Source organism: Lactuca virosa, chromosome 7 (assembly GCF_052849685.1).
Source record: "Lactuca virosa cultivar CGN04683 chromosome 7, Lactuca_virosa_CGN04683_v6, whole genome shotgun sequence".
NCBI classification, from domain to species: domain Eukaryota; kingdom Viridiplantae; phylum Streptophyta; class Magnoliopsida; order Asterales; family Asteraceae; genus Lactuca; species Lactuca virosa.
The window spans coordinates 252,863,013-252,889,867 of NC_136432.1; the positions used below are offsets into that span (position 1 = coordinate 252,863,013).

General features: G+C 36.6%; 2 protein-coding genes across 5 annotated transcripts; both read right to left on the reverse strand.

Annotated features, from left to right (window-relative positions):
- Window positions 1-1,871: 1,871 nt before the first annotated feature.
- On the reverse strand, window positions 1,872-5,013 carry LOC145123472 (tRNA-specific adenosine deaminase TAD3-like). Its single transcript, XM_079058683.1, has 10 exons — window positions 4,831-5,013; window positions 4,119-4,212; window positions 3,997-4,048; window positions 3,844-3,917; window positions 3,635-3,756; window positions 3,449-3,531; window positions 3,262-3,358; window positions 2,804-3,178; window positions 2,226-2,323; window positions 1,872-2,136 (listed from the first exon to the last, which is right to left on the reverse strand). The coding sequence occupies exons 2-10, from the start codon at window positions 4,201-4,203 to the stop codon at window positions 1,959-1,961; spliced, it is 1,164 nt and encodes a 387-aa protein (XP_078914809.1). The 5' UTR covers window positions 4,204-4,212; window positions 4,831-5,013; the 3' UTR covers window positions 1,872-1,958.
- Window positions 5,014-8,286: 3,273 nt separating this feature from the next.
- LOC145125566 (EID1-like F-box protein 2) lies at window positions 8,287-10,632 on the reverse strand. Of its 4 annotated transcripts, none has more exons than XR_013716048.1 (5): window positions 10,494-10,632; window positions 10,200-10,328; window positions 9,084-9,863; window positions 8,913-8,985; window positions 8,287-8,519 (listed from the first exon to the last, which is right to left on the reverse strand). XR_013716048.1 is itself a non-coding variant. In XM_079061013.1 (4 exons), the coding sequence occupies exons 2-3, from the start codon at window positions 10,279-10,281 to the stop codon at window positions 9,120-9,122; spliced, it is 747 nt and encodes a 248-aa protein (XP_078917139.1). In that variant the 5' UTR covers window positions 10,282-10,328; window positions 10,494-10,631; the 3' UTR covers window positions 8,287-8,519; window positions 9,084-9,119. The 4 variants fall into 4 exon arrangements, 1 of the variants encoding a protein (XP_078917139.1); XR_013716049.1 differs by having other exon boundaries at window positions 10,291-10,328; window positions 10,494-10,631; XR_013716047.1 differs by having other exon boundaries at window positions 10,279-10,328; window positions 10,494-10,631.
- Window positions 10,633-26,855: the final 16,223 nt, after the last annotated feature.

Below are 26,855 nucleotides of genomic sequence, written 5' to 3' on the forward strand. Positions count from 1 at the left end.
AAATGATAACTATTTTGATGATTATCTTAACTTTTGACAACTTTTTAAAAAGTAGTGGATGAGTACAATTTTTTTTCTCTTAAGCTTATTAGAATTCTTCTACAAAAAAGTCTATTAGATTTCGTTTTAATTCTTTAGTTGATCAATTGATGTGTTATATCATTACAACTATATTTTATATTTTTAATTAATTTGTGTTATTAATACTCCGTATAATCTAATTGGGTACATCCTTTGATTGCTAACACCTTTCGTATATATCAATTTGAAATAATATGAAAACATCTTCAACTTAGAGCAAAAGTCTATTCATCAAAACGGATTAAATTGTTCAAAAATATAACAATGAATAATACATATATATATATATATATATATATATATATATATATATATATATATATATATATATATATATATAAGTTTCTAAGATAACGCTGAGTTCACTAAAGGAAGGAAAATGAAAGAAAAAAAAAAGTAAATGATGTTCCTTTCCTTTCTCTCAAATTTCTTCCTATTTGGGAGGACAATATCTAAGAAAGATTGGTATAAATCTTTATTTCCTTTCTCTTCTCTTCTTTCCAATAAATAAACTCGGTAGCAATACTATTTTATCAATCCTTCGACTTTCCTTTTTCTCTCCTTAAATGAACTTTGGAGCAATGTGTAAAATCATTAAATATGTGTTCATGTGACGTTTTCTTCTCGATGCATATTATGGTATAATATGGTATTTGTTTCTCACATGAGCTCATGTAAAATAATGTATTAGACTCGTGTAACTTAATATATCAATGTGTATTAAATTTATGAACTTTAAAGATAACATCTTTTCATCTGAAAACATAACAAAGACATTTTTCATCTTTAAATATCTTTGAGGATTATATATAAATCATACATCATTATATTAAACATAGTAAATGCTAAACAATTTATATAACGATGCAACTCATGATATGAACTCACATATCCAAACTCCAAGTCATCTCGTATCATTTCAATATCCTCAACATCTAAAGAGTGTTACATTTTTACTCCTAGTGGCGGATGGCTAGATAGAGCATGTTAAACAAGTTAACACAAAGCATACTTAATAAATAAAAGCTCAAACAATATTGTAAAGCTAGGCAACACCTAACCATCATATATGCACCATTTTTTGTTTTAAAATGGTGTTACCAACTACTTTTTTTTTTTTTAACTTGTCAAATCTTTTTCATAATCCTTTTACACTTTCATACAACTTTTTTTCACCTATGATTTTTCCTGTTTAACATTTATTTTACAATTCTACTTGCTTTATTTTTTAAAATTAAAGACCACAAGAGGCTGTTTGTCATCAATTTTGGATAAGAAAAAAAATGATTTACCAAATCTGCAAATAATGGTTATAATTTTTAAAAATATAAGCATTAACATAATAACATATTCATTTTGTTTTATAATGTAACACTGTTTTTGGGTTTTAACATTTTTTTAAACAGTGTTAAACAGTTTGTACAACAAATCTCATATGTTAAGACTTATCTTTTTAAAAAATTTATAATTACTATTTGCAAAGTTTGTAAACCATTACTTTTTTTCCAAATTTGAGGACAAACATATTTTACTTGTGACGTTCAAATTTAAAAAAAATAAAAAAAAAATAAAAAAAAACACCCAAGTAGAAATGTAAACAGAAGTATTTCTAACACTACCTAAATAAATATGTTAAAAAAAACATTAGGCGATTAGACAATTGTAAAAAGAAGTTATAAAATAAAGTTGTATGTAAATTTCAAAATTTTAAAAAGATGTAAAAAAAATATATAAAAAAAAGTTTAAAGATCATATTGAAACATTGTTATATTAAAACACACAAGTCCAAATAAACTTTAAACAAAAATTATATAAAAAACATACATATAATAAAAATATAAAATAAAACAATCAAATGAAATAACTAAATAAACAATCTACATTAAACATTCATCAAAGGATTCTTGAGGCAACATAACTCGAAATACAGCATAATGATGATTTAAGCTTTTCTCTCCTTGTAACCTATGAACACTTCCAAGCGCACCATCACTCTTATTTGGGAACGCGTAGAATATACTCTTCACTCTTTGATGAACAAGCGCCATCGCACACCTGCTCAAAACAACATACAGATACAGATACAGATACAGATACAAACACTGATAAATAAGATAACACAAAGTTGTAATTAAAGAACTTACATTGCGCACGGTTCCCAAACAAGATAAATGTCATAACCCGTACATAGATACGGTCTGCCATTTGACTGAGAGTTGACCACCTCCTCTTCGTTCTTTACCTAAAAATAGAAGAAAATAGCAACCTACTTTAAGTTTTTCACCAATATAAGGTAATATACTTTATCTTTTACCCATTATAGCAATGTACTTACATTTTTTTTCTACGGATAATAGCAATTTTTTTTAACCAATAATAGCAACATAATTACAGATTTTGACCAATAATAGCAATATGTAACAAATAAAGTAGATTTGCCCATATTGGTAGCAAAATAGGGCTTTTGACATGAAAGTCCTTAAGTTTGTCAAATTTTCTCGGTTTTTGTCCCTGTTACGATTTTTTGTTCATTAATGTCCAAATTTTGACAAACTTAAGGACTTCCATGTCAAATTCGGAAAACATACTTAGGGTAAAACCGTAAAAACATAAAAGATTTGTAAACTTAAGGACTTTTATGTCAAAAGCCCTAGCAAAATATGGACTACGTAGCTATTATTGGTAACAAAATAAAAAATAAAAAATAAAAAAATGAGCTTACATGGATAGATTTGATCTTCTGTTTCTTTAACAAAGGATTTGTTTCATCAAGATGATCTGCAGCATGTTCATTGCCATGAAAAAGAAGTTTATCTCTAACTGAAGAATTTTCAATGGCTACAATGGCAGCATGTCTTAAAGGATGCCATGAACATGACTTCTGATTGGACCATTTCCATGGATTTAAACAAGAAACACCATTGCCATAATTTAACAATTTGGGTTTTGTAGCTGAAGAATTTAAAAGCAATTTGTCATGATTTTGAGAAGTTGCTTCATGATTTATGGAACAACAGCTGCAAGAGTTGACCTGATCACGTGCTTCAGCAATCACCTGATTGGTTGAAGGATCAATGATAATAGCAGCATTCATCATCTGCACATAATGAAATTGCTTTTATTTTTCTTTTATATAAAGTTTTAAGGATAATTTTACATTTTTCTTTATTGAAATTTCACCTGGCATTCACATTTTGCCAAATCAAGTGCTTGTTTCATGAAGGTGCAAACAGAGTTAGATTCCTCTTTTGAAAACCCCGTAATGCCCCTTATATTGCTACAGTTTAAACCACACGTTCAAATAGAAGTCAACAAAGTCAAACCATGGAAAATACTTGATTATGAAATGAAATTTAAGATGAATTACTAGGTTGGTGGATGATAAGATGTTGGCCATATTTTGCATTGTTCTATCCATTCTTCTTTTGATAATGGAGCATATTTGCATACCTAACATTAACATTAACATGAATTCTTTTTTTTTTTTTTTTTAAATGATCATCCTACAATAACAAAATACATCTCTAAATCACCAAATATAGAAATAGCATACTTTTGTAATGAAAGTTTCCAACTTATAGGAATTTATAAGCTCCACAACCTCTTGAGGTATATTGTCCAATTGGCTTTCACTTTCACCAACTAAACATAGGATCACTGATAAATGTATGCATCCTGATGAAAGCCACAAAAGTGAAACATAAGATCATAAAAACTATTGCCAAGTTTTATGCTATTTTTTATCAGAGAAAAAGGCAAAACCTTCATCAAGGTCTTGTTTTCGAATTCGTTTGACATGATGAAGGTTTTCTAATGGTAGAATCTTATTTAATTTCCTGAAGAGCAAACAGTTTTAATTAGCAATGAATGATGAAATTCAAGAAAAGTTGAAGTTATTAAAGAGTGTGTGCATACCTTACAAGAGTGTTGGCATGTTTAGGATCTATTACAGCAGCATAAACTTTAACTGCAGAATATAATCAAATTCAGTAAAAAGAAAATGACAGATGCTAAAGAACAGAGGTTGAAGAAGCTACCAGTGGGTTGTTGGTGGAGAGGGAAAGGTGGTTTATCTGGGATGTGAATAATTTCCCAGCTTTTATTCTCTTCACACTTGTTCATATTTCCTAACTACAAATTTCAAGTTACAAATCATGCATAACTGAATAAATAGAGTTGATGTAAGAGTGTTAAAACTGTAGAAAGATGATTCATCATATGCATGTAAGATATAACTCGTATATAACAATGTTTAGCAGCATAATAAACATATTAAAACCATGGTAAAATCATAGATTCTCATCTGTCACTTTACACTTACAGAAGCTACAAAACACCTAACCCAAATTTTACAGTGAAACCCTACCCTAGTATCCAGAATCAAGCTCTGACATTTGAGATTTGTTGTTCCCTTTCAAACCAAATTAAGATGAATAGATGATAATGAAACAACATTGATCAAAATCATGTTCTACAATAGTCAATCCGGAAAATTAAGAACTCCCACTGATTAAAAAAAAAAACTTTTCGGTCAATTTGAAGCTTTTTTACATCTAAATTTGACTCCTAACACAGTGAGCAAAAAAAAAAAAAAAAAAAAAAAAAAAAAAAAAAACCCTACAAATACAATGCCACGTTATTCACCACAAACAGAATAAAAAAAGAACCTCCGCGTTTCAATTTTTCAATTTCAACTGGTACAGAAAAATTGAAGTTCTGTACATAAGACTAGGAGATAAATTTACTTACAAAGGTCTTGAGTTGCGAAAAATCCAAACAAAAAAAGTAAGAGGAGGAGTCTGCAACTTGTTAGAATGCCAGAGACGCCGTCTCCGTCTCTAGTTCGAAGGTCTCTGGCCGTTGGCTTCACAGGGGAGGCGATCGCATACGGCGGCGACCAGGGAGGAATCGCTTGGAGCTGACGACGAGAGAAGCGATGGAGGGGTCGTATAAACTGTGTTTCACTAAGGTTTTATTATGTTAAAGGGCATATCCGTCAATTTCCAAATATTGAGAAATAAGAAGTTTTTGTTCTTTATAATCAACTCATCAAAAATGACTTATTATAGGTAAGGAGTAGCTATAAGTTATTATTATTATTTTTTAAAAAGTCTTTATCTAAACATTAGTTTTAGTTTATAGGTAATAAGTTAAAAAGATCTTTAAATAAGTTTAACTAAATACCCTCTAAGATCTCGGTCTTAATCTTAAGATTTTACGATTTGAAGATCTTATAAGCGAAAAACGATCCCGATCTTACTAGTATCTATCTGAAGCAAGATTTATAGTGAGATTTTAGATCCCGATTAGAATCTTAAAATCTTAACACGATCTGATATCATATCTTTAGTTTTATTACATAGTCGAGCCTCAAAAATCCATCTATTCAATTTGATATCGAGTATCGCAAGTTGCATGAAGTCTCATAGAGCATTATCACTTCATAATTCATCTCAGTGATCTTAAGCCTTTAGTTGTACATGATCTTGTTTCTTTTTTGTAATTAAGATGTTTTTTTCCTAATTTTTAAAGTTTGCAGTAACAAAAGTTATGGTCCATGCTTAAAAGTTAAAGTTGATTCCATATCGATATCTTAATCAACATCAAGTTATAATGTATAATGCGCACCCAAGATCTTACGAGCAAATTTGAAAATGAGTTCATTATAGTAGGATTTCGATCCATATCCGATTTCATGATCACAATGTTGTAAAACATAAAATCACACTGGGTAAGGTCTGACAACATTTATAATCTCAAATATATTATTGATCTATATAAAAACAATAGATATGATATGATATATACTAAACTTGATATGATTTTTAAGATAAATTGAGAAAAAAAAAACTTTTAATGTTGTCTGATCACTTTAAAAAAAATACAAAAGTAATCGAATACATTTCACAAATGATTAATGTCATATGTAAAAAACTATTTGTTTTATTATTATTTTTTTTTCAGAAAACACCTTTAATCTAAAAAAATTCCTATCAAAAGGTTAACAAATGGAATTAATGTATCTTGTACCTCTATTCAAATAGTATTTTATGAACAAAAACAAATAATTTGTTATTCATTTATAACCCTTTTTAGAATAATGGTTTCTCATATAAAAAAATAAATAGTTTGTTACCCATTTATGAAATTAAACATTTCACATAATAATTTTCTGTTTATCCTGCAATGTGAAAAAAACTTATATCCATACAAATTTCTTTATTCAAACATTTTTTCTGAAAGGTTAATAAAGATGGCATACTCCAAAAGGTTAAACTTAAACTTATGCCTAAAAGATGGCATAGCCAACAAAACTTATGCCTAACCTTTTGGACAGATCTATTTTATATGTTATGAACCGGTCTCATTCGGTACGGTCCAATAAAACCAGATATGTTTGGCCTAGTTATAGAAAATGGCATACCCCTATAAAAAATGTTCGAGTCAAATGTCAAAACCAATTCATCTTTTCTGCTGACCCAATGTTAAAAACGAAACCAAATTATCTGGGCAAAACACAAAACCATGATTGGGATTGTTTGATCAAAAAAGTCAACAACTAAGATTAAGGGGGTGTTTGGATAGGGAAAAAAGAGGGTGTTTATTGTAGAGGTGTGCGCGGTGTGGTTTGGTGCGGTTTAGAGTCAAAACCGTAAACCGCACCACATGTGCGGTTTGAAATATTTGGAAACCGCAAACCGCACCGCGAAGGTTGTAAACCGCGTTATGCGGTGCGGTGCGGTTTGATACGGTGCGGCCGGTTTAGGTGCGGTTTGATACCATTGCAAATAGAATATATATATATATATATATATATATATATATATATATATATATATATATATATATATATATAATTATTTATTAAATATTTAATAGCCATTATTGAATATTATGAGTACATATATGGTTTGGATTACATTGCATAATTAGTTATCGTTCTACAGGTCATCAAATATATTACAACCCTTAACAAATTATACAATGCAGTTAGAATATATATATATATATATATATATATATATATATATATATAATTTGGTTCGATTTGTCTGAGTTTCAATGCAATTAATATATATATATATATATATATATATATATATATATATATATATATATATATATATATATATATATATATATATATATATATAACATTGCGGTGCGGTGCGGTTTGAACCGCGAATTTGTAAATGTAAACCACAAATCGCACCGAATAGCGCGGTTTAAAAAAATTACAAACCGCAAACCGCACCGCAAACGTCGAAAACCGCATTATGCGGTGCGGTTTGGTGCGGTGTGGGCGGTTTGTGCGGTTTATGTGGTTTGATGCACACCCCTAGTTTATTGCTTATTGCTTATTCTCACCACAATAAGCTAAGTTTAAGTGTTTGGATAGAAATCATTAAAAATCAGCTTATTGTGGTAGAGATAAACTAAATAAGCTGATTTTAATAAGCATCTTCCCCCTTGCTTATTGCTTATTGCTTATTCCCACCGCAAATAAACTAATAAGCGATAAGCTAATAAGCTATAATCTAATTTATCCAAACACCCTCTAAAAACGTCTACAAACAAAATTATAAAAGTCATGACCCCTTTCCAATTACAACAATCAAATTGAATTTAATCAACAGCCTAAATTGAGTTCGATGATTTGATCTAACATTGTCAAGATCAAAATCCTACGTAGGATTATTTTCAAGTTTGCAAAATCAGGACCGGGATCCCACAAAAATGACATAAAAAGGTAATTGATCGTATACAAAACCTTTTCTTTTCGTATTTCATGGTTAAATAGCTTATCATGTGGTAGTTATTAACAGTCCAAAGTTGAATCTCAAATTCTATCATTGATGAGGGTAAAACGTAAAAGGAAAAAATAAATTCTAGAGTTGTTGATCATATTTACAATTCACAAAACACTATAAAAATAGGACTATTTTCGATTAACCTTTGGGTAAGAAGACCGGATCAACTAGTAAAAGAGTACAAATAATAAAAACCCGAATTAAATTTTGGCAATTTTCATGGATTTGTAGAATCAGATCCCAATCCTATCTGCAATCTTACATACAAAACGATCCTATTGCAATTCAGCAAGATTTTCATAGGTAGGTTCATAAGCCTACAATCAAGATCTCGCGTCCTTGGTTTGGTCATATAATTTGGTTTTACTTTTAAACCCACCCCTAACAAAATATATGTTAAATCCATCTGCATTTTGCTTCCAAATACACATAAAAAACACGGCATGTACATAACGACATCCAACATCTTTTTGAATCCATCTACCATCAATACAATAGTTGAAACAGTATGCGTCTAGTAAAAATATATCACAATAAAAGATTGCAGCTTGGACCGAAAAAAACAAGTCAAAAAGGCAGCCAATTTGTGCATTTCCAACCAATCTCCCCCGTCTTACACTCGTAAACCTGCCCATGAAAGTCAAAAACAAAAATCAAGTCATATCCCTTTGAAATTAAATCCCTTAAGTCAAAAAGAAACAACACCTTAATCCTATAAGCTATATATATATGTTTGTGTTCTTTTTGACTTAATGCACAAAGAACAACTTGATAGAAAAAAAGTCATGCAAATGAGACTTTCTTTCTTTCCCCATTAAGTACTAACTTTTTACAAATTTACCATATGAAGAAACAATACATAAGTTATGATTTTGGTCTTTCTATATATAATCCTACCATGACTTTCACTCAAACAATCAAACAAATAAATCTAAATTTGGCAAAACCCAATTAGAGTCATCAAATTTGGAGATGATAATAAGTCGATTGAGATAAATATTAAACTACTTAACTAATTACCTTATTCTGATTCTTGAAGTCTTCAATAATCACTTTGAAAACTTCAAAACGCACATCCAAATTCCAAACACCCCTTAAAATCATATTTAAAGTAAAAAAACAAGATACTATAAGATTAACTCATGCTTATACTAAACTTTCAAAACAACAAATTTTATAGTGACAATTTACCTGGTAACTGGACGATTCTGCCCTTCTCCATCAATCCTATTCCGACACCTCTTCAGAATCCGACAAGGGCAAAAGCGTACAAACACCAAGAACATGTCCATTCAAACACACAAAATACTCAATACAATCTTCATAAGCCCCCAATCTACAACTTGCACTTTGAGGAATCATTTTAGCTTGCAACATACTCCACAATTTCGCTTTACAATAAGGACAAAATTCACTCTCATGAAACTTCGCCCCTCTTCTAATTAGCATCTTCCTTACTTTCGAAGTGGCAAATGACTTAAATACCCCTCGGAAAAACCCCACATCCCCTTCTTCTCCTTGATCCAAATGCTCACATGGGTCGGAAACATACAAAACATCCGTCCTACAATTTGGCAACAAAAAACTCTTTCCGGAAGTTCTTGAAAACCTAGTACGATGTGCAAAATGTCCTGGGATTTGGATTTTGTTGAATAAGCCGTCTTTTTTGCATCCAGAACAATAGATTAGAAGCTTCCCGAGTGCACTCCAATTGCCATCTACACTGTGGGACCCACTTGATTGAAGATCATGCATCATTTTGGGGGCCCGCGTTCTGCAAAATTCTTTCCAGAGTACTCTTTTCACAAGATCGTCAAACCATTTGCATACGCATGAGAGAGTGGCGATTATTTTAGGGTTCCAATTTAGATGTTGGAGAAGTAGGAAGATTACGTCTTCACTTAAATGGCCTTTTGTGCATATACAGCTTGCAGAGTGTATGCATCGGTATTGTTTTGTTATGATCATTGTCTGCACATTGTGACGATAAAGAGTTAAATTCGAAAAATAGCAACGTAATTGGGTGGATTTTTCTAAGTACAAGATTAAGAGTACAATGTTGCAATATGAGACACAATAAATGGTTGAGGGTTGATTTATCACAATTTGCGGAATCACAGTAGGAGCATCTTTATTGATTAATATCCCCGAAATTGATAAAACTAAGTAGCCAAAGATCGAAACAGTTTAGAAATTTGTATCTAATCAGTAATCACTATTCGCCTTAAGCATAAATGCAATAAAGAAACAGATAGAATTATCTTTCTATCATATAAAAAACTAAATTAAACCATGACAACAACTAACCACAAAGAGCGATGATTCCCAACTAAAATAAACTTGAAATTACAAAGAAACTGCGCAAAGATCAGAGTTAGATACTTGCCATGTTCCTCACCTCAGCTCATACGCAACACCCTGTTCAAAACAAACCACCTGCGACGAAGAAATCAAAGGGAAAAAAGAAAACATATAAAGTTAGGGTTTCTTGAAGAACAGACATTGACAAATTACTGAAGAAATCAAAGAACCCGACTGAATCTAGACATTCAAAACATGCATAGACTGAATCTTTACAAAACCCAGATGAAAAAAACTTGCCTTTTTTAAGGGTTAGTTGGCGTGAAGGAAAAAAAAAGGAAAATCAAGAAATGGGAGTGAAGAATGGGGAAATGCCTCTTTGGAGTAGTTGCATATCTGATTGGATGGAAAAGAAAATAAATTGAGTCGACTCGAGGAGGGTATTATTAAAGATTAAAGAAAGTGATAAAATGACATGCAGGTTATTTTAATGTGAGATAGATGACATAGTGTATCGGTGATGTGGGCCCCGGTTATACGTGGATGATTGTGATTGGGTTGTGGGGATGTATGGAAACCCATCCAAGTCACCAGGTAAGTCTTGAGATTTATCGGATGGATGCAATTGGCACGCCAACAGTTGGCATTTTCTTCAATTTGATGGGGCGTTTGGTAAATAGCCGCTTTCCTGGTTTTTTCTTTTCTTTTTAATTTAATTTATTTTCTTTTTAATTACATTTCACATTTGTGTTTGGTCTGATGTAAAAACAAACAATTACAAAAAGTCATTTGGGTAAAGAGTTATTAACACCTCACCTTGATTCTAATGACATACACCATATATATGCATATATTATATATTAGATAAATTTTTATTATTGGTTTAAATGATTCATAAAATATATTATCTTCGGAATAAGTATAAAAACGATATCATTAGTCTTTTTGGTTTTATTTAATTGCAACTTTTTAGTTACTTAACATTATTAAGGTGTTGTTTGTTTTTTTAAACAAAAATTCATAAAATATGTGGACCACCTCTACAACTCTCTACAGTAGAAGAGGTAGATCAAACGTCTGTAGTCTGTAATAAGAAGCATATTTGTTTTTTAACATCTACAGACTGTTGCGGTAAACTGAAATTTAAATAAAATTGTAGCACCCGGGTCGCCAGGTATGAAGTTTCTAACTTAGTCTATTTTTCAATTCAAGTTAAGGTGGTGGAAGGATGGTGAGTACGTTGGGCGTACATTATGTATGCATGGCGTAATCGTTGCATGCGCGCCATCGGGGATCCTCAACGTACGCTGGGAATACCCATGCGTACGATGAGCGTAACCAAGCCAGGGGAAAACCCTAATTTTTACAGTTTGCACCCTATTTAAGGACCTTAAGTCCCCCAAGTCCCTTACCTTTTCAGCCTCAATTTCCCTTGTAGTGTAAATCTCGAACCCTAAGCCACCTTGAGTGCATTTGTGAGCTTTCTTGAGTGATTGTGGTGTTATTTGGTGAGTTTGAAGGAGAAAGAAGCTTGTGAAGAAGAAAGGACGTGGGAAGAGCTTGTAGATCCAGAAGATTGGCACCATTTCTGACCCATTGAAGGTATAAAGTTTAAACATTGATCAATACAAGCTTAGATCTAGGTTTAGGGTAGAAATGGTATCTTTTGGTCCCATAGTTTGGATTCTTAGAGTATGAGCAGTTTCAGACCATATGAGCTGTCCTTATGGACTCTTGGAGGTGTTTTCAGTTATAAAATCGGATCTTTATGGTTAAGCCACAACCATGCAAGTGTTAGGGACCATCCAAGTTGTTAGAAATTTGGGGTAATAATGACACTTGGAAATCTGAGTATCGTGATTATCACTTCAAATTAAAGTATTTGGGTGGTACTCCCTAATATTTGATTGGATAAGACTCGGAGAGACAAGAATAGAGAGTGTTTGATGATAATTTCGTATGTACCAGAAAATGTGACCAAAACCAACATTTAGATCTCTTTCTGAAAACTGTCATATGACGGTTTCAAACTCTCATGAAACCATAAAAACTGACATAAAAACGGATATTTGGATAAGGGTCAAACTAATGGTCAATTCTCTGAAAAACCAATTTTCTGATGGATTTTTAATATAGTAACATACCCTATATAAAAAATTTCCGCGCTGAGCTCGATCCCAGCCAGGTCTTGGACCCCGTTAGGGGCTGCCACCCCTTGGACCCCGCTCCCAAGGGCGCTACCCCCGGATCCCCGTTCGTTCAGGGGCTTCGTCCCTAAATGACATTGTACTTTGAAACTTGATCAAACTCAAACAAGCGTGTACTCCACACCTTCCTTACTTGTTTAATATTTATCAAGATCGCTGTTGGTCAACAAAGTAATCCCATTACACTTAAAATAACATTGATGATAACAAATCGCCAACAAACCTCCCCCATTTAAGTGTAATCTTGATTAACTGAAATGAAACATAACACCAACAAACAGATGCATAAATGAAATGTCGTGACGATTGAATTTCACATTTGTATATTATACAATCCAAATATTCGAATATCAGGGTGTCACTAAGGATTGAACCATTTCTATCCATAGTGAATACATGAAGATAATACACACAACAGTTTACATTCTTATAAGTTCTAACTTGACACTATATTTTACTAGCTTGTGTCCCATCCTTCAATAAGCATATCAAAGCCAAGTCCTAACTTCTTGAAGCAGCTAAACTTCATGCTTATATAGGTACTCCTTTTATTCTTGCACATGCAAATGCAATTTTTCAAAAGAACTATTAAGAATATAAATTCAACCTCCTTTACTTGCAGTACTGAACACATACCTTGGGATGATGATAATAATGTGTTCCAATATTCAAATATCAAGCTTTCCGCATTGAATTCAGCATCTAATATTACATTAGATGGGAATTTGGTATCTCAATATAAAAGATTTTAAGTGGACTTTAAACCCATCCCTACAGCCCCCTTGTGCACAAGATCTTTTGCTAACCCTTTGGTTAGATGATCGGCTAAATTCAACTGAGTTCTTACAAAATCCACAGATATCACACCAGTCATGATGAGCTCACGAATCATGCTATGTCTAAAACCTAAATGTCTAGACTTTCCATTGTACACTTGACTATAAGTCTTAGCCAAGGTTGCATCACTATCACATCTGATAGAAATGGTAGATATTGGTTTGGGCCATAATGGAATTTCATAAATCAAATTCCTTAGCCACTCAGCTTCTTTACCAGCAGCATACAATGCAACAAACTCAGACTCCATGGTTGAGTTTGATGGGTTTTAGTATACTACAACATCCTATGGTGCACATACAACCCTAAATGCTTTGGATCTATGTTTTCTCTAATTATACATGCAATATTGTTTCCAAAGCATTAAGCCTACAACTAGCATACAATTGACATAAACATCATAGAAATGAGTTATAGAATTACCTCTTTGTTGTAGCTTGTAGTTTTGGCCTTTAAGAACTTAGTGCCCCAAGTGTGACACATCAAATCGTTGACAACACACCTTGGACAAAGGATGGCTTTTGAGAGAATATTCTTACACTTAAAATCGGCTCATGGACTCTTAGAACCTCTAGTGCTCGATTTTGGATGCTAATGGGCTTCTTATATGGTGTGGCAAGATTAGGGTTACATCTATGCAAACCCTAATGCCCATGACCTTTCATATTACTTAGGATCCATGGGTTAAACCTCCATGGACTATCCATGGACTACCATATTGGTTTGGCCCATCGTAAATAACAATTGGCCCATACTATAAGAATCATTGATCTACCAAATCAATCCCCATATATTTAATTAGTCTCTTTTGATCACAAAATTAATTATTGATCAATCCTAATTAAATTATATGATTTCATATTAATATATTAGAACTTATAACATATTAACAAATCATAAATAACCTCTTCTCAAAAGTTCATCCTATCAAATTGTCGTGGTGATATGCTGTAACACCCAGAATCAGAAAGACCAAGAAAGAAAAGGAAACCCTAAGTCAAAGGGGGTCAACTCGTCGAGTCTAGGGAAGAACTCGACGAGTCGGAGCGGGTTCCGTGTCAAAGATTAAGTGACCGACTCGGCGAGCCGGCGAGTGGACTCGGCGAGTCTCGTCTGGGTTTGGAAACCCTAATTTCGGGACTTGGTACCCTATCTAAGCATCTTATTCTCTTCCCTAGGGCTCATTTGCGAAACTCAAAACCCTAGCCACCCAACTCCATTGTTGAGCTAGTTCTTGCCTTGAGAGTGAGTTGAAGCTTGGAGAAGGAAGAAGGACCTTGGTGGTGCAAGAAGAAGCTATAGATCCAGAGTTGGGGTAGCATTTCAGACCATTAGAGGTAAAAAGCTTATACCTTGACTGTTAATCATCTAGATCCCCTTTCTAGCATAGATTTTGTCACATTTGGACCATTTCCAAGGTCAATCCAAACATTGAGCCATTGAGGACGAAAAGGACTTAAGATCTAAGCATTTCTGAGCTTTAGAAGCTCTGAGGGGACAGCTTTACCCAGCCATGGCTTCATTTCATGACCTAGACCTTCATTTTAGTTTGGATTAAGAGTTTTAGCTTCATAGCACCTTACATGCACGTAAAGTTAGCAACTTTACGTGCAATTCTAGCATTAGAGGTCCAAATCTATGGGTTGAAGGTGTTGCAATGGACTGTAATCGACAGAATAGAGATGTCACAAGGTGGACTCGACGAGTCAGTACATGGACTCGGCGAGTCGGGTCGCAAACCCAAACCCTTCTGTTTTGATTCGGATCAGTGAGTGGAGTTATTAAAGGATTCAACCAGACTGGGCCCCGTAATGGACATGAAGATCATAGTACTCGACGAGTTCGAAAAGGAACTCGGCGAGTCCAAGACAATCTTCTTAGTTAGGAAGATGAACTCGACGAGTTGTCCATACAACTCGGCGAGTCATGGCCTAGGTATTCATACGATGATGATGAACTCGACGAGTTCAGGGATGAACTCGGCGAGTCGGTTGAAGATAGTCCTGAAGTGTTAGATGAAGGAGAACTCGTCGAGTTCTCGCTAGACTCGACGAGTGAATTCGGGGTTGTTTTGGTATTTGAGGAGCATGGACTCGGCGAGTTGGCAGAACAACTCGACGAGTCGAGTCAACTGGAAGGTTGACTTTGACCAGGACTTTGACCTTGAGAAGGACTTTGACCAGAGTTGACTTAGTTAACTTCTTGAGGATAGTTAGGCTAAGTATTACTATTATTTGGTATTGGTAGCTCGGGGAGCTAGAGGAGCAGCAGTTCGGAGAGTTGTTGGATAGCAGCCAGAGGGTTATCAGCAGTTTCTGCAGTACGAGGTGAGTTTCCTTCCAGTAGGAACGGGTCTACGGCCATAATGCCGGCCCGTTTAGATAGCAGTAGTTCCGGACTGCGGTCTGATGTCGGGGTGGTCCCGAGAAGCAATTCAGTATGCGTGATGTCTTTGTGATTCAGGCATGGTATGCGTTATGTGTTCTGGACTATGGTCCGATGCAGTATGCAGTATATGTGTTCATATTATATGCTATGTTATGCTATGTTTAGTCAGTTCCGGACTTCGGTCCGATGTAGTGGGCAAGGCCCTAGTCAGTTCCGGACTTCGGTCCGATGCAGTGGGCAAGGCCCTAGTCAGTTCCGGACTTCGGTCCGATGCAGTGGGTAAGGCCCTAGTTAGTTCCGGACTTCGGTCCGATGCAGGGGGCAAGGCCCAGTACGTGCTTTATATGTTATTGTATGGTATATGGTAGTTTGGGGGAGCTCACTAAGCTTCGTGCTTACAGTTTCAGTTTTGGTTTCAGGTACTCAGTTTTCAAAAGAGGAGCTCGGGACGATTGCAGTGCACACACCATCTGTTTAGCCTGGGACGTTTATACTCTGATATTTTGACAATTGTTACGATATTTTGAGATACACTGTTTATGATTTGTATATGATGTTCGATGACTATGGTTTTATTATTAAATGAAAACGAAATTTTTAGACTGTATTTTTGGGGTGTGACAAGTTGGTATCAGAGCCTTGATTTGAGGGATTTAGGCACGCTTTCGGGTGTGTCTGAACTCAAACTGAGGAAGTGGTATGAAATTTTCAAAAGAAAAACTCATTTTTCTGAAGGATTTTGAGAAAAGGAAACAATTTTAGAAAAAGTATAAGAAAAGAGTTTTAGAAAAAGCGAAAAGAATTTTGAAAAAGAGAAAAGGGTGTGGTGCATGCAATCAGCCGAACTCTAGTAAGTACTCCCCAAATTACCCATACAAGTTTATGTTATGTTTATCAGTTTATAAGAATTGCATGCTAGTTTAGGACTAAGGATCTAGGAAGGATGCCTTATGTGCCTATTATATGTGTATCAAATTTATGAGAATTGCATGCTAGTTTAGGACTAAGGATCTAGGAAGATGCCTTATATGCCTGCTTTATGTGTATGAGCTTTATGAACTGCATGCTAGTACAGATTCCTGATTAGAGGATAGAACAGCTTGATTGGATTATGTGGTTAGCTTTCCCAATGCCCGAATGCTGAAGGCTTTGTGCTATTAGGAGTTCTAATTATCTCTAATTAACTAGTAAACGAATATGCTAAGTTACATATTGCAAGGACTAAATAATTTCAGAAGGTTAGGTCTAGCCCTATTTCGCAGCTCTCGTTTGAGTCTAACCGTTGTAGGGTAGGACCTCTCATTCGAAGAATTATCTAGTCTGAGCAATATTAATGGTATTCGCGAGTTAGTTAAGAGAGATAACAGGGACTTCTTATGCAGCTGATGGGAGATAGTGAGTTAGAGGTTACCCTAGGACAAGCCTAGGATGAGAGTAGTGCTGGGAGCAGTGTTAGTAGCAGTGAGAGAGACTTGGTGTACTCGAGGCAATTCTTGAGGAAAGTACGGATAGATGTGGCAGGTAGTAGGGGCCCATACTACTGAAAGCAGAGGATCTGTACTCGATTCAAGAAGGGCCGAGATGAAACCGAGGAACTTGTAGTGTGAGGGTGATCCCTCAGTAGAGGTGTGTATGTTAATGATAGTTATGATATGTTGCAGAATGGTGACACTTCGGGGTAGACCAGTTGGCGGTTCAGGCGCCGGTGAAGGATCGGGCTCAGGTTCAGGAGCCAGTCAGCTCGAGGAGCCGATGAGAGAGTTTGTATCAACGGAGATTACGCGCAGTATTTTGGATCAGACTCCTTTGATCTTCGGTACAGTCCAGGAGGGAGTTATGGAGCTTTTGGATAGCCGCCTCGAGGCCTTCTGGGCCGAGATTGCTGCGGGGAGGTTAGGGGCTCCTCTGGGGCCCGACGTGTATGGATTTCTGGGATCCCTCGGGAGGAAGGATTCGGTTATTAGCTCTGGTCGTCAGGGATCGGAGGTGGGTTATGCACCTTGTTTTCGGAAGAGTTCACTACAGGATGGGATCACTGTGGAGGTTTTGCGAGCCATACGCAAGGAGTTACCCGACTTTATCGAGCGTGTTACTGACAGGGTGACCGCCAAGTTTCAAGGTCAGACAGCGACTGCACAGGCGGTTGATGAAGTAGTCAGGGTGACTCGGGAGCAAGAGATTGGTTTAGATGTGCACCTAGGAAAGAGGAAGCGAGAACATGGTCTGAGTCAACCAACCGAGCAGTTGAGTTCGGCTGTAGTAGGAGTTAAAAATCCTAAGGGTCGTGGCGGTTCGACAAAGGACGAAGGGTTACAAAAAGATGTTTGTAGCAGGTCTAAGTGCGGAAGGTGCGGTTGGAAGGGTCACAAACGTCAAGAATGCTTGTTGGAGGAAGAGTTGTGCCATCGTTGTCATCATCCTGGACACATCAGAGCGAATTGCCCCCGTATAGGGGTTAAGGTAGCTCCAGTATCATTGCAGATACTCCAGCAGGGAAGAGTAGTTCAGGCTCCAGCGCCCATGGTTCCGTAGGAAGTCAAGACCGAGCCACAATAGATCGCTGGTATGTATTCCAAATTCAGCTTTTGTTCATGAATTTATTGTTATGGTACTGCATCGATATTGGTAAGGCTATTTCAGAATTTTGTGGCCTGTTTGTGATTGATTTATACGCCATCTGCATACTATGGATGTTAGTGTAGTAGTTCAAAGATGTTCCTTTTAGAGCAGGTTCTCAGGATGCAGTCACTGTAGCAAGTGTGTGACTGGGACTCGGGAGGTGTTCTGTTAGTCCTTCAGAGTGGTTCAGATTCGGTATTGGTTAGTTTTTGAGCACTACCAATAGTAAGTATTGGTTGGCATCCGATTGATCGTTAGGTGATAGGAAGGATTGGGAATGCTTTCCTCAAGTTGTGGGCTGTAAGAAATTAGCGGGATCAAAGTGGGGGAGAACTACCCGAGTGGTCAGGAGCAGATGTAAGTGCGTGACTGGATTGGGTTTCGCATCATTGTTGAGAAGGAAAGCAGCCCAAGTGGTTGTTTGGCCGGAGGAGCACGTGAGCGGGAGTTGGGGTAAACTTCCCGAAGTTGGGTTCGTATATGCACGATTAGCTGATGATGGGTTGGGAAACCCGGCTAGAGATTTTTCCGTCAGAACGAGAGATGGTCGAGTGGTCGTCTTGATTTAGGATTGGATGAGTTGGGAGTTCAGAAAGTGTTCCAACATTTGGTTGATTCTTTTCCTTCGCGTTGGGAAGCAGGTTTCAGGAACCAGGTTAGAGCCCTGTCAAGACCCAAGTGCAGTTGAGTGTTAGGTCGAGTAAGTGTTCGACATAGTGTGAGTAGGTGTTGTAAGTCTGCGGATGTAGCCGTAGCATTCACTAGTAGTCAGATAGTGTGAGTAGGTGTTGTAAGTCTGCGGGTGTAGCCGTAGCATTCACTAGTAGTCAGATAGTGTGAGTAGGTGTTGTAAGTCTGCGGGTGTAGCCGTAGCATTCACTAGTAGTCAGATAGTGTGAGAAGGTGTTGTAAGTCTACGGGTGTAGCCGTAGCATTCACTAGCAGCCAGATAGTGTGAGAAAGGTGTTGTAAGTCTGCGGGTGTAGCCGTAGCATTCACTAGCAGCCAGAGAGTGTTAAAGTGTTGTAAGTCTGCGGTTGTAGCCTTAGCATTCACCAGTAGGTAGACAGTACGGGAAGTGAAGTAAGGCTACGGGATGACCGTAGTATTCGCGTTAGTTGATAGCTGGTTTGGAAACCAGGTTGGGGATCGCCTGCAGGACTCAAGTGAGCCAGAATGTAGATTGTGAGAACGTCCAGCATGGGATGCTTCCAGATTAGTAGTCAGGGGTAGAGACAGCATGGGAAGTGTAGTAAGACTGCAGGATAGCCGCAATATTTGTTAGTAGCCAGTTAGAGGAGTGTGGGCGAGGGCCCGTATCTCCTAGTTAGCAGAGTGTGGGCGAGGCCCGTATCTCCTAGTAGTATGATCAGGATCAGGTAGACATAGTTCATTGAGATTTAGTATGGAGGCAGGCCTGCATATCCCTAGCTAGGTGAGACCTGAGGGAGAGGCTACTCCATGATACAGTTGGGTGAGACCCGTGGGCGAGGCCCGTATATTAGTAGCAGTACAGGTGAAACTGGAGGGAGAGACCGCTCTAGATCTAGTTTGGGTGAGACCCGTTGTAACATTCAAAAATTTTACGCCAAATTTAAACTTTTTCAACCATAAGTAAAACCAAATAGTATTTGTTTACAAAATGTTTTCAATCATTTTTCCATCAGAGTGTCCCAATAACCAGATCATAAGGATGAGGAGCGGTACGGTCACACCTTCGCCTTGCCATGATCTCCTGAAGTACCTGAAACAATAAACTGAAAACTGTAATCCCGAGGGCTTAGTGAGCTACCCCCAAAATACCAATACCACACTGATAATACCATATCAATCACCAATAACATCAACATACATACTGGGCCTTTGGCCTGACTGGACCGCCCTGCAGGGCCTACATTCTATCTGAATCTGTCCCGAGCCTTCGGCATAACTGGACCGCCACGTGGGCCTACAGTCTCCCCGGACCGCTCATAGGGTGTGTTGGCCTTCAGCACAAAGCAGGACCGCCTCAACCCAAGCAACAAGCAAATAACCATGTGCGCATAACTAACATATACTGGCATATACAAACATCAAACATATCTATCTCACTGATCACCAAACATAGCAATCTCTCATAACTAGAGCACTGACCTAGCAGGTCACTAACATATCAATCCCTACGGATCATAAGAGCATAACATACTGTCTATCCTGATTCCGATCTAACAGATCATATCCACATGTAGCATAACATAACGATAAGAACTAAAGGGCCGGCCTTGGTGCCGTAGAACCTATCGATATAGTGAGGATAACTCACCTTGCAGATGTCGACTCGGTAGATAAACTTCAACCCTCGGATCACTGCCACAAACTCCACCACCTATTACCATAGTATAATCATACCCATAAGCCAACTAATCAGACCCTGGTCAAAGTCAAAGTCATCAGCCAAGGTCAACCGTCCATGTTGACCTTGACTCGCCGAGTACCCTCGGCTACTCGCCGAGTTCCTAGAAGTACTAACCCACTCGTGAGTCACCGGAGTGACTCGTCGAGTTCCTTCGGTTACGATCGAAACCCTGCGGCCACTCGTCGAGTTTCTTTCTTGCAACTCGACGGTTACATGCGCATACAAAATTGGGGGAAACCTCAACCGACTCGCCGAGTTGTTCATCCACTCATCGAGTCTACGCCAATCTTCATCAGACTCGCTGAGTTGTTCTTCCAACTCGCCGAGTTCATGCCTATCTTCATATGACTCGTCGAGTCGACCATGCGACTCGCCGAGTCCCTTCAGTCCTTTTTGCCATACAGACTCATTTGAGCCATGCAGCGGCTCCAAACTACAGATCCAAGCTTCTAAGGCATGCTTTTCACGTAAAGTTGCAAACTTTACGTGCATGCATAGCTACAAGGGCTATTAATGTCAAATCCAAGCTCTCAATGGGGGTTTCATACTCAAAGAGGCTTCATACATGACCAAATTCGGAGCTTTATGACTCTGGAACCCAAGAAGGGTACAGATCTGAAGTTACAACTTCAGATTTAGCTCATATCCCACATTTTCATCTCAACCAACCCATGAAACCCTAGATCTCAACCAAAAAAGGTCTAGAAGGAAAAAGAAGAAAAGGTGACGACTTGATACCTCCAAATGATGCTATCTGAGGTAGATTTCTGATTTTCCACACTTCCTTGCTCCTAGCCTCTTGTTCTCCAAGCTCTTCTTCTCAAAAGATCTCCTCTCCAAAGCTTTAGACACACAAGAATGAAGCACCACACAATTTAGGGTTTTCTGAGCTCTCAAAGGACTGCAAAGAGGCCAAAGGAGGCTTATGCTTCCTTAAATAGGGTGAAAAACCTCGGGATTTAGGGTTTCATCTGCCAGCTCCTACTCGTCGAGTCCTTTTATGGACTCGGCGAGTAGGCCACTAAATACGCGTCCCAACCCCGCTGCTACTCGACGAGTAGGATAACCAACTCGTCGAGTAGACCTTAAAATCAAAGAAATCCGTATTTAAACAATACCTGAGAATCGGGGCGTTACAATTCTCCCCCACTTGTGTTGGGTTTTGAGCATTCTAACACTCCTATGGTGTACATGCAACCCTATAAACCTTGGATCTATGTTTTCTCTATTATACATGCAAATATTAACTATTCCAAGGTTTCATCCTAACTAGCATATTATGAAGCACCTATACTACAAAGTTCTAGTTAGATGACATACCTTTTGATGTAGCTTGATGTCTTCAAGCTTTAAGAGCTTAGCCCCAATAGTGTGGAAGCCTCAAATGGAATCACAAATCACCAAAACACCTTGGAAGAACTTGAGAGAATATGTATGCACACTAAAATCGGCCCACTCTTATTTTCACACACTTGTGCCAATTTTGTGAGCCAAGGACCCCTTTATATATTATGGAGGATTAGGGTTACATCCATGTAAACCCTAATACCCATGACCTTTCATTTACATAGGATCCATGGGTTAAAAGCTCCATGGACCATCCATGAAAGCTTAGCCCAACCTAAATGAACTTGGCCCATTCCATATATATAAGAGTCCATATTTAATTAGTTCTTTTTGATCACTTAATTAATTCTAAATTAATTCTTGATCAATACTAATTAAATAATATGATTCCATATTAATATATTAGAACTTATAATATATTAATATAAATCATAAATATACTATTCTCAAAAGACTATCCATATAAATTGTGCCGGTGAAGTGCAACCCAAATGGACCATGCCGGGTCGGGTCAAGTACATACCAAATATAGTTATGGACTTAGACATTAATCCAACAGTCTCCCACTTGGATAAGTCTAAAACTATTATTGAGTATGACTTCAAAACCTAACTGGCAATCGTAGCTCTTAAAGCCGATGTCGAACTCTGACCTTGTCAATGACTTGTCCATTAGATAAGGGATCATATATTCCTCCATTCTAGATATCATATGGACTGAGACATGGATTATAATCATTCTCTCTGTCCATTTGTTGTTTCCCGATTTCCGATTTATGACGACCGACTAATTGAACAAATCAAATCAGTCCAGGCTTGGCCAAGCACTTAGGGTGTCATCACTAAATCATCGAGGGACCCACATATATCGCTTTTATTTCTTTAAGGGTAAAAGGAATGGATAAACTTCGACTCATATGGCTTGTTCTACTACTTGTTGAATCATACACAAAGAAACGTTTTATAACATCGAGTTACCAATGCGTTTTCGTGCAATCAATGTATAACCAACTCATAGTAACAACTCATATCTCTAGGTTTGAAGAATATAAGATATTATCGTCTCATGATCACTCGTGATAAAATCCATGAAGTGATTCAAATGAGCGTGGGTTGAATCCAATACTCAGAACTTATGAGCACTCATGAGTGTTGTAGCACCACTTTGTCCACCAACTTGGACCTCTACAAACCAACCCATGACAGTCTTGATTCATATCTACTTCCAACATATGACCGACTGTGGATAGTTTGAATAACTTAGTCATTCAAGAAGAATGACCTAGTTTATTCTGGAAGTCAAAACATGCAAAATGAAACACAAGAATAAATGAATCAAATATGGTATCAAACCCTATGAATATAAATAGACCACTTTTATTTATCACCATACTGATTACTCATTATTTCATTGTTTCGGTTTTATCAACTTTATACCTGAATTAAAAACACTAGTTTTCCCATGCTCCAAGCATGTATACTATGTTTTTCTAAACAATAGCTTTGCCATACACCAAGTATGCACTCTATGTTTGTCTATGATCCTTACTTTGTGAAATAAACCAATTGAACATAATTTCAATGATTCTAATTTCACACTCCCAAATCCTTATCGAAAAATCTGAGAATTTCAAATTCCTATCATTTATTGAAATCTGTTTAGATTTTAAACTTATATGGATTGACCCTCCTGTAATGAATATGTACAAAGTCACAAAGACTTGTCAACAGTCATTATAAGGTATTCCAATGGAGATCAACTCCATGGAAACTAAGTCTCATATTCAAAGTACATTGCTTTGGACATGCTTCTTGTATTAAGTTTTCTAATCTTACACAAATAACTTCCACCTATGGAGACAACTCCATATTCTCATTTTGACTATCACTTCTGAATAAGAGATGCCTCTTTTCAGAATATGTCAATATGGTCCTTCCAAAATTAGCACTATACTTCCAACTGTCCCTGAGCAACCAATATTTGGTAAACCTCAGATTATCCTCGACAATTGCTTAATCATTTTAGTCATATCCAATTCTAGACCTTTTCCCTTCTTAATGCCTCTGGGCATTTGGAAAAATTTAGAAATGACAAATATTATAGCACATGCAATCGATCCTGTACCCAAAGCAAATGGTACATGATTCATGATGTCTCACATAAAGACATGATTCTAGACTAGTCTTTTGCTACAATATTTTTATTTGCCATGTTTTCAAAATTTGACTATGAAGAGGGATGCCGTAATCATAATCGAATTTTGAGAACGCAATATATAGAATTTCCTTAAGTTGATCCAATCCAACATGAAATTCATATATATATTCTTGACTAAAGATGATTAAGGTCTCAATCTAAGCCTTTAGAACTGAAATGAAGTATATCCTCTCCCTTAATTATAGCAAAACAACTTTTTCAATCCCTGCAGCCTCACGAATTGAAACTTTTGTTTTCTATAATTAACATTGATAACTTGCAACACTAACAATAATTATCATGCTCCCACTAACATGATGATTATTAGCATACCACTTATGCTCCCACTAGCTTTGACATGTACTCAGAAATCAGCTGGACTTCTAGAAATCAATACTTTATTGACTTTCTTACCAAAGTTCAGATTTCTGATATGAGATGCTTTGATAAAACTTTATCAAAATCATACACCTTTCCTTAGATAGCATGCATGTGTGTCTAAACAATTCCAGAACTATGAAAAGGGATGCCGTAATCATAGTCTCAATTGTTTAGACCTTTTGCCATCTGCTTCAAATCTACTTGGTGGAAGTGTTTCCTCACCATCATTTTCATGAATCGGAGAGAAACCTTATGACCCTTAGATTTTATGGTATGTGTTCTTATCCATGTGAATCGTCAAAACCATAGTCACAAGACAAGGATAATGACAAATCCAAACTCATATGGACTGAACTTATGCAATCTTAACTTCTTGCCACCTGGCAGTACAGGGCCTGCCATTGCTTCCAAGTTGTTATGCAACCAATTGAGAACTTTCAGAACTCCTATGCAAAGCCAACTTTAACTGGAATGGGCACAGAATATGTCAACACGATAGGTTATAAACCTCAAGTCGTGTGCTAGTGAAGAACCTCAAGTTTTATTCTTGATTAGTTCTTGAAATTCTTTTTAGGATCTTTAAGACTCCCACTATCCTCTTGACATATAAGACTATCTTGCCAAATATTCAAGAGATAGTGCGGATTTTTTATCAAGACAAACACTTCACACAATTGGCCTTAGTTGGTCTTTGTTTTATCTAAAACATCACAACTTACCAATTTCAAATGTACAAGAGTAGGACACTTTTACTCTTACATTTGACAAATGTTTTAAACCTTTCTTTAAGATATGTCACTCAAGTTACAATCTTGGAGTATGACTCTAAGAATTGTTTTGGAACGAAGTATGACTCATCTTCCTGATCTAACCATTTCAACAATTCATGACTCCTCTTCTTAGTCATAAGAATGCACTAAGATGACCTTTAGAGGACTAATTGTGATATGATTTCTAAATCATTAAGATGATCACAAACATGATACTAAAGTACTCTCCCATCTTTTCAGATTTGAGAAACTTTTATCTTTCTGCCTAATTTGATTCTTCCCATTCGTTCTGCCATACATTGAGACTTTTCCAATGTTTCAGAATTATACTTAAACTTGTAAGTATAACCATATTTACTAAACTTTAGTAAATCAAATAGTCTTAACGAGCTTTATGGTGGACATGACCAGTGCACAAGAATGTGTACTCGATCCCTTTAGTCCTTCACTTGACTCACACATCCATGTGAACAAGTAATTAATCTTGATTTCCCAATGCTTGAAAGTTCTAATTCATCATACTATTCAACTTGCATGATTCCAAGTTTCGGTCCAATTAAAACTTGGGCGATGAGGAACTTTCCTGATTTGGTAAATTTAGACACTACCACAAATGAAAGAATCAAATCCATTTTCCAATATTGCTGTCAGTGGAATCATATAAGCAACAATTTTCCACAAATGCCATTGTAAGGATACTTCAAATAAATAAAATTAAACAATTTTCTTTTATTTTAAAACTTTGCGGAAAAACTTATCCTTACAATCCACATGGAAAATTGTTGTTATCTATTCCTTAGCAATATATCATAACTTCTTAAGCAACTGCTCAAAATTCTGATGCGATCGAAATCCACCTTCGCGATCAGAATCAACATATACTTCCTTTAAGATTTCTCTCTATTCTTTGATTCTTAAAACATCAACATGTGACCCAGTCACATCATGTAATGAGGATCTCAGAATAGAACTTAACAGAGTTAGATAATGGGCTCTACCTGATGTAGAGTCAAACTTATTGACTTTAACATCCTTAGGTAAATTTGGCAGCTTTGCAATCAACGCCCCTTCCTTTGGCAAAATAAACATATGGACCCTTTGGTAATGGGACTATCTCAGACTTAGCCTTTCTCTTACCATTTGGTCAACCGGGTTGACTATGGCCAATCCCTTTCCATTGGGAAGAGAATGCTTTTTCTGGATTTCCAGTGTCACCATTGTCACTGTCCATAAAGTTTTTGGGAAGTTGATCTTCTAATCAAATTTGCTTTACTATCGTTCCAAATCATTGCTGATTCAGCAGCACCAAGCAAATAGATATGATCATTAAGGTTCATGTCATAGTCTGTTTCATAGTAGTCCCAAAGGAACTCACTATGTGACTTAGAAAGTGATTGAACATCCAACTTTCTCAAGACTTTGACACCCAACTCTCCCGGCTTGTCAATATGTGACTTCATCTCTAAGATGTGATCACACATAGACCTTGCTTGCCATTAGGGCTTGAGTGACCTTGAACTTG

Coding starts and splice junctions, on each gene's coding strand:
- LOC145123472 (XM_079058683.1), bottom strand. CDS start 4,203: ATGAACAAGTGTGAAGAGAATAAAAGCTGGGAAATTATTCACATCCCA. Junction 3,359..3,448: donor TCTTATCATCCACCAACCTA/GTAATTCATCTT, acceptor TTTAAACTGTAG/CAATATAAGGGGCATTACGG. Junction 3,179..3,261: donor TGGCAAAATGTGAATGCCAG/GTGAAATTTCAA, acceptor CATTATGTGCAG/ATGATGAATGCTGCTATTAT.